This window comes from Sminthopsis crassicaudata, chromosome 5 (assembly GCF_048593235.1).
Source record: "Sminthopsis crassicaudata isolate SCR6 chromosome 5, ASM4859323v1, whole genome shotgun sequence".
NCBI lineage: Eukaryota > Metazoa > Chordata > Mammalia > Dasyuromorphia > Dasyuridae > Sminthopsis > Sminthopsis crassicaudata.
In genome coordinates this window covers 172,946,788-172,955,214 of record NC_133621.1, presented here as the reverse complement: position 1 = coordinate 172,955,214, position 8,427 = coordinate 172,946,788, and the positions used below count along the sequence as shown (strand labels likewise).

The following is an 8,427-nucleotide window of genomic DNA, read 5'->3' as shown; positions in this document are numbered from 1 at the left end:
TAAGGCTGAGGGTATAATACACATAACTAAATGCTTTCTACCTAAGTAGAGTGTTTCTATACTGGGAGTTTCCCCATAATAATCACACACACACACACACACACACACACACACACACACACACACACACACACACACAAACACATTCTGAAATCATCTTCTCTGTCTTAGTGTGGTATGGTGTCTCTGAGTTTTCAAAGTCTATACCAGCAGAGCAGCTCTGGTAGTTTTTTCCAAGCTGGAAAGTTTCAAGGATGGATCCAACAACAAAACCAGCCTAGCTATTTTGAAGAGATTCCCTACCAGATAGTTGGCTATCAAATTATTTTTTAAAAATCAAAATGATTCATAAATTATTTACTAAGTAACAAACGACATTGGTGGATTGAGTACTTTCACTGATTATTATGGTTATATAAAATGCATTGTGCCTTGTGGTTATATAAAGCTACGGATTCTTAGAATGTTAGATTGGGATAGGATTTTGAGTTAATAGTCTCAAATCTCAAGGTAGAAATGAGAAAACTGAGGCTCAGAAAGGTGAAATGACTTTTTCTACTCCATTCAGTTAAGTGGTCAAAACAAAAGCTTCAACCCATGTCTCCTGATAACCAGTTTCATGATCTTTCTGGATTTACATGTCAGCAGATATTTTCATGTATTTGTGTGAATGGGAAATACCAAACTCCATGAATATAGGTTGTCTATACAATGTCTGACATCCATATGAAAATTCAATTAACCATTCCAATATTAGCTAATTTAGCATTATACAGCCAAAGCAACCATATGATTGATGAAAATTTCTACTTTTTGTCCAGATGTATTACTATCGGATGTATACATACCCAGAAGGTAGTTTTCAATAGAAGAGAATGCTAACGAACAAACTTGAAGCAAAGTTGTATACCTGAAAAGTCATAATGACTTTTATTTGTGTACTATTAGTACTAGTTGTACATTTCTTACAACTTATTATGGTAGGATTTTTAATTATTAGACAACCTCATATTGCATATTAAATTTTTTATTACTTGGTAAGAATTTTAAAATCACAAAATAGTGTGGAAATATTTAATAGAATTTATGGAGTGCTGAAAAATACTGGAATATAAAGATCAATTTTTAGTATGTCACATACTAAACTGTTCTAAAACAGCTGGTTTCTTGCAGACAATATTTATTTTTTTAAATAATTTAAGACAGCATAAGCTTGTATCAAGCATAAGCATTGTAACAAAGTGCAACTTTTCAGCAAATCCTCCCCAAAAGATAACTCAAAATATCATTAGCACATATTTTCTCCCTACAAAAATAGCATGTCAGACATCATTAATTGGATGTATTAACAACTATATACATACAGCCAACTTGTAGGCTAGTAAGATTTAACGTTGTTTAAACACAGCGTTTGAGGCAAACAGTAGCAACAGCAGCAGCAAATGCACCAAACTGACTAAAAGACCTAGATATTTTCTTCACTTATAGTCAGACTGTTGTGTCTCACCTCTTACATAACATTCAAGTGAGATTTCTCACAGTGCTACCTTGGCAACAAACTAAAAATATCTAGACAAGGTCTTGGTTTAAACCTTATTTTAAAAGCTTTCTTTGTGATAAACTAGTATCTGCTATGGTCTCCAGAAAGGGAAATCATAGTAGCTGGAGATAGAAAGGCCTCATGGGGATTTATGCCACACCTTCATAGCATTTCCAATCAACACTGACTAATCAAATATTTCTACCAGCTTTCGAACTGTATACAATTTAGAATTTAGCATAAATTATTTTTTTTAGGAATAGAAAATTTTTAGAATTTAGATTTTTCTTAATTCAGTGCACACTTTTTTTTTTTTTTTAACAGCAAGACTAAAAATTCAGGAACATAATGATTGAAAACGACAACAGTGTGGGTACAAATGCACTTGCCATATATGTGTATTTCTATCATGTCTAAGAGGAAATTAAGAGAAGTCAATTGGTTCAAGGTCCATTTCTCAGTAAAGTGCTAACAAATTGTACTAAGGGTGCTTCTTGCTTTCTTCCACACACCTTCTCCAAAGTCAAGTGCAAGTTAAGAAGTAGAACCTAGAAACGCTATATATAAAACCACTTAAAACAAAGTGCCACATATAATTTGGAAGGAAATTGTATCTTTGCTTCTCTTAAGACAAAACTATCCAACAACAGACAAATGTATGGATTTCATAAAGCTAAGTATTATATATTGAATAGCAAATTAAGTTTAAAAGATCCTCATTCTCAGTTTATGGAGACCCCCTTTCAGGTAAGCAGGAGCTATTTGAGAACAGATACAGTGGGTTAATTACTGGATGCTGTAACCTGGCTCCAAGCACCTTTTTTCTTTCTTTTTTTTTTTTTCTTGTTGAGTGTGTACCCTCCAGTTTCAGTTACCTCCATTACATTCCAGCAGATACTACAGACCAGCCAGAAATGAAACTTTTCAGTTATGTTGGCCCTGCTTACTCATGAACAATGTTCAACATTTTAAAACTGTCACAGTCCATGGAGGTAAAACTTAAATATTGTTGATTACAACAACAACAACAGTAAACAAAACAGAACAAAAATAAAAACACACCCACAGCGCAGGATCTTTACAGCAGCCTGGTTGGAGATGGGGAGGGGGAGGGGGCAGAGGACACACAGGAACTTGAATCACGCAAACAAACAAAAAAGAGATATTTTTAAGTATTACTGTTAATAGTATTATGATTAACCACCCATCTTCCCTGCGAAATGGGAACGCTTTCAAGGGTTTTCCTTTCCAGGGTGGGAAGAATCCCCCTGAGAAGACGTCTCCAGATCCGAGCTCAGCCCAGGCTCCCTGGAGGAAACTGCGAAGGGAAGGTGGGCGAGGGGGTGGAAGGGGAGGGGGAAGTGCTGGTGGGGGGCTGGAGCGGCCAGCTCCGGAGGCAGAAGAGTTGGAGCGGCCGCACTCGCCTTCTCGGGAGGGGGCGAGAGCACCGAGGACAGGCAGGGGAAGGCGGCGGCGGCCGCCGCGGCGGCAGCAGCGGCCGCCGCAGCTTGGGCAGGAATGCCTGGGTAGAGCAGGGGGATGGGGGCTGCCGCAGCGGGGTACAGGTATTTTTCCAGGTTGCTTTTATCCAAGAAAGGCTGCATGTAAGCAGCTGCTGCCGAAGGCGAGATGAAGTAGAAAGGTAGGCAGAAGGGGGCCGCCGCCGCCGCCTGTTGCCCAAAGGGAGTCCCCCCGCCTCCCCCAAAGGCCACCAGGGAGCTGAGTAGTGCGGCATCGGGTCTCAGCAGCGCAGCGGCCGGATTCGGCCCCAGCAGAGCCGCAGCGGCGCCGCCTCCGGGATTGCTGCCTTCGCCGCAATCCAATTTCATCCGTTTAGGCTCTGGGGAGTCTTCCCCAAGGGGCTCTTGCTTAATGGTGACCCGACTTCCCCCGGGACCATGGTATTTCTCTCGGTCCGGCCGGGCCTCGCCCTCCCCTCCATAGCCGCTGTCAGTGTCCGTGTCATTCTCCCCGGCGAGTTCAGAGCTGGGCTGAGTTCTCTGAATCACCGGCACGCAGTTTGTCTGGGGCTCCAGCTTCTGCACGGTGCGATCCTGAGAGGCGTTTATAGCCACGAGGGAAGAGGGGGGTGTTGCGATGGAAGAGGAGGAGGAGGAAGAGGAGGAAGAAGTGGTGGTGGTGGAGGTGGAGGAGGAGGAGGAAGTGTTTCCTTTGCCCACAGGGACCTGTTGAGTCAACAGCTGGGGGCTGGGTAAGAACTGAGTGGAAACGGAGTGCAAGTGGTTGATTAGCTGGGCACATCTCTGCTCCCTGGGCGTCCAGCTTTCAAACCGGGAAAGGTATTGCATGACTTCTTTGGCGCATGTTTGAAATCCCGAATGGAAAGAATCCAAGTCGGCCTGAATGGGAGATTTCATAGCTCGTTCCCCTAGGATAAGGAAGAGGATCAGGAATGAGAGAGGTGGAGGGTGAGGAAAGAAAAATGGCAGAAAAGAAAAGAAAAAACAAAACAAAACACTACCGTTAAAGCATCTGGCTGTCACATGGGTACTGGGTATTGACTAATGGGCTATATAGGTCTTCAGTAATCAATAACCTACTAGGTCTACCAGTTGCTATGGTATGAGGAGGGGGAGGAGGAGGGGGAGGAGGAGGGGGAGGGTTATTGCTCCTGGATAAAGAGACATACCAGAGTAAAGCTTTGACCACTATTTCAAATAAAAAGCTTTCTGTTAGGAATTTTGAAATCTTTAACGTTTTAGAAATCCATAACTTCTAGAGAGCATGTTACTCTTAAAAAAAAAAAAAAAGTAAGCTTGCTCTCCCACAGAGAAAAAAAAAAAAAAAAAAAAAAACAACAACCCCTTTATAATTGCATCTCTATGGGCTCAGAGTAAATAAATTCTTGTGTTGGTATTCTTCAAACTGACTTACCATTTTGTAAAGCAATTATCTTCTGATGCTGCTGCTCTGTTAGGGCTGTCAACGCCTTTAAATGTTTCAAAGTTAATTCCAAAACTACTGCTTTCTCCAGATGCCCTAGAGTCTGCAGTGGGGCAAAGAAGAAAGGGGCTCATGGTTATTTAACAAAATAAATTTGACTCTACTAGGTTCCCATTCATCACTGGAACTTAAATTCCATTTGAAAGAAGTATTTTTAATCCGGCTAATTTATACAAGGCAGGTTAAAAATGATTGCGTGGATTTTTTTTTAATGAGCATACATCATTCAGCTGAGTTTGTGGTAAACTCTAAAAATACAACATAAGTTGCTCTCAGACGCCAAATATTTACATTTAATTCTTAAATTTGAAGGAGTTTACCAGGCATAGAAAGGAATCTCACCGTCAATTTCAGATGTTCAGGCAATAAGTCTTTAAGCTGAGCAATGCATTCATTAATTCTGTCTCGTCTTTTCTTTTCTATCAATCTATGTGGTAGTTTGTAGGTCTCCTTAATATATAAAAATCGAGGAAGAAAAAAAGATCAACATTACATTCAATCCACCAAAAATACATACTGTATGACAAGGCAAACCAGACACCTCTTTCTACTGGTCTGTTCGGAAGTGCAATTAAAATGCAGGTATAGTGTCTAACCTTCCCTTAAGCAAGTTATCCGACAAGCTACTTAAAATTCCTAGGGAGAAGCCAAAAGGTTGAAGTATTGCTGCTGTGGAACGTTTTACTTTGACGTGAAGGACCCTAATTAACTATCCAGGCAGGTTATGAAGATCATCAGAAACTTATCCTTACCTTGCTTTCGTCTCTCTTCATTCCCCTTTTGGGTTTACACATATACAAGGATGAATAGTCCAGTCTGCAAAACAGAAATAAGCATCAAATACCAATTCTGGGAGGATCTTTGCTCTCTCCGGTTTCTCATCACTTTCTGGAGAAGATAAGAGAAGAAAAACAGAAGGCGAGGGATATTCGTGAGGGTGCGTGCACCTTACCCTATAAAATCTCTATGTTCCATTAACTGTCTCTCTTGCAAACGAGAGATTCCTTCGTCCATGTTTGGCAACAGCTGCTGGTTTCTTTTTTGTTGCAATTTTGGGGGTTTCGTTTTCTAATTTGCGGGACGGTGCTCTTGGGAGATCTTGGGGAAAATCTGTGCGCCTCCAGCTCTCTCTCGCTGTCTCTCCCTCTCCAGTGCAGCAGTGTTTAAAGTGTGAAGCAGTTGGTGTCCCTCTAGCTTGAGTCAAATCTCTCTCTCTCTCTCTCTCTCTCTCTCTCTCTCTCTCTCTCTCTCTCTCTCTCTCTCTCTCTCTCTCTCTCTCTCTCTCTCTCTCTCTCTCTCACACACACACACACACTCGCGCGCGCGCGCACACACACACACACACACACACACACACACACACACACACACACACAGCGCTGGTAGTTTGCACTCCTCTGTTCAGTGTTTGGCCACAGGGCACGCGCGTCGCCAGCCAGACCAGCACCCAGCTCACGTGCGGAACGTACCATCCGCGGTCCAGACTGGGGGGAGGGGGGGAAGAAGGAGGGGGAGGAAGGGCAAGAAAGATGTGGAAGGAGGGGAAAACTGTGAAGGGACGGAGGGCGAGAAGAGATTGAAAGAAGAGGCTGGGGCACCTGATTAGGGCTACCAGAAAAGAAAAATAACTTTGGCCAAGCCATTCGTATGCTAAAAGACGGGGACGTGAAGGCGGGAGGAGGCGGCGGAGGACGGGGTGCGGGGAAGCCAGGGTTTCCTCCCGCAAGGAAATACGACTCCTTGGACCCGTCATTACAGTGCATTAACATGGCTTGGGCTGTCCTGCCACCGCCTGCTCCGCTCTCCGGACCTAAGAACGAGCTTTGGCGAAGGGTAAACTTCGGTCCCAAAGGGGATTTTTGAGAATTGTTTGCTCAGATCCTGGCGATGATAGAGGATGGGGGGGGGGGAGGGAAAGAAGGGGGAAGGTGGCGAAGGCAGACCCTTTGGCTCCGGTGGAGTGTCAGTTGCCAGAGGAATCATTTGTAATCTGTTCCCTTTAGAAGTAAAGAATAATAATTAACATTTTAGTCACAGGGTCCGAGTGTCGTAATCCAACGCCTTTCCGCAATATCGTGTCCCTATGCCACTTAAACTTCCCCTAGCCTCCGGAATTGCGGGCTCCCAATCACGACAGCCCGTGAGTCCGGGCGGTTTAAATCCTTTTCTCCTTTTAGTTCCCTGGAGAACGCCGGGGGAGGGGAGGGAACACTGGAGGATGCCACCAGAGGGAAGACACCACGGAAAAACGGCAACATTAGTAATTTCCCATCCAAACTCTGCTGCCTTTCGGGGCCTGGGTGTCATCACGTTCCCCAACCCCTTTCCTCCCCCTTCCCCTCATGAACACTGGGAGTGTGCACAGCCCACGTTTTACAACCTCTGGCACCTAAAAAGCCTCTTTCCTTAAGCCTGTCTCAAACTGGTACAGGCACAGGGCTAGCAACGTGATCCGGCCGGCTGCTGCCACATCACTGCGCTGGGAGCCCGTGCTGGGCTCGCCTCCGCTCCCGCGCTGTAGCTGCCGCCGCCGCCTCCCCCGCTGCGCTCCCGAGAGGGGAAAAAAAAGAAAGCCTGGAGCAGGAGTTTGAGCCGGATTACCTTTTCCCCAGAGCGATCCCCAGGAAAACGGCTCAGTGCTAGTGAGAGTAACCGGGGATTCGCGTGAAGTTCTTGAGCAGCCGCTATTGGGAAGGGAGCAAGTACTGAAAGGGAGAGCACCTTGGAAATGGGGGCCCGGGCTCTAACTGGAAACCCCACCCCCACACCACCCGGGCTAGGACTGCCGAGGATAGAAACTCTGTGAAAACTACTCCAGGATTCTTCCTCTCGGCTTCCAGGGTGATGTTTACATGTTCCCCGGGGGTTATCTCCGAAGAAATTAATCATTGCCAGAGAACCGGGATGAAAGCCTAGGATAGGAGCTAGCGGAAAGAGGGAAGACTGCGGCTTTCGCTATGCCCCTACTCCGCTCAGCGTGTGAGTTGCAGGGACAAGATCTGGGTCGCTGGAAGCTGCGCCTGGATGGAAATCACGTGCCTGCAGCAACTTTTTTTTTTTTTTTTTTTTTCCACCTCAAGAAGCTGCGGCTGCCATCGAAACAGCCAGTTCTGCTGCTGCAGTCACCCAGCCTCAGAGAAGAAGAAACCAGCTGGCTTGATAACCACGGTGACAGCAGGGCTGCAATCAAGATCATCCTTGTTTGAGAAAATTCTTTTATGGATTTGGTTAATTTGCCTTAAGGTTTTTTTTTTTTTTTTTTTTTTAAATTCTGAGGGTTTATTTATATATATACTTGAGAAACTTTGTAACCCTTTCATTCACCAGCTTGTCCCCTCACCCCTTCCCTCAAAAAATCCTAAGTGGTTTGGTGATAAGTTATATTTTGGGGGAAGAAGACAAGTTGGAGCTTCAATTAATTTTTTTGTCGTGACAATTACTACGTTATAAGAGAAACTGAAGTATTGCATAATTTTTTCTTGCCAAATAAATCCTTTTTAAATAAAGATTAAGGCAAATATGATCTTTTATACATTTTTGAATCAACTCAAAGATTAAAATTACAGAGCACAGTGAATTTATGTTTGAAAATTATTTCATCAAAGTATTTCCAGAGTATACAGTAAAAACAAAATAAGTGCTGAATTACTGAATCCTTTTCATGAAAGAAACAAATACATAAATACAAGTGTCCATGGAAAGGCACAGTACAAAGAAATGAAAGTTTGTTAAAAAAAAAAAAAAAAAGCAGAAAAGATGCACATGAGTTTAATTGATGGAGAAGTTGAAGAGAGAATAATCAAGTACAGAAAGTATTAAATCCAGAAGCACATGGCTGCCCACAGGACTTTTGGTCAGAAATCTCCAGCTGCAGACCTTGGTTTTCACTCTTCCATCCCTTCTAGATCTCTTCTGTAGATCTG

General features: G+C 43.7%; 1 protein-coding gene across 2 annotated transcripts; it reads right to left on the bottom strand.

The window, feature by feature from the left end:
• Positions 1–1,011: 1,011 nt before the first annotated feature.
• On the bottom strand, positions 1,012–7,439 carry BHLHE41 (basic helix-loop-helix family member e41). 2 transcript variants are annotated; one of them, XM_074268808.1, is made up of 5 exons: positions 7,106–7,439; positions 5,257–5,320; positions 4,847–4,954; positions 4,436–4,547; positions 1,012–3,929 (listed from the first exon to the last, which is right to left on the bottom strand). In XM_074268808.1, exons 2-5 carry the CDS (start codon positions 5,296–5,298, stop codon positions 2,773–2,775), a joined length of 1,419 nt encoding a protein of 472 aa, XP_074124909.1. In that variant the 5' UTR covers positions 5,299–5,320; positions 7,106–7,439; the 3' UTR covers positions 1,012–2,772. The 2 variants fall into 2 exon arrangements, with proteins under 2 accessions (XP_074124909.1, XP_074124908.1); XM_074268807.1 differs by lacking the exon at positions 7,106–7,439 and adding an exon at positions 5,457–5,909.
• Between the last annotated feature and the right edge of the window lie 988 nt (positions 7,440–8,427).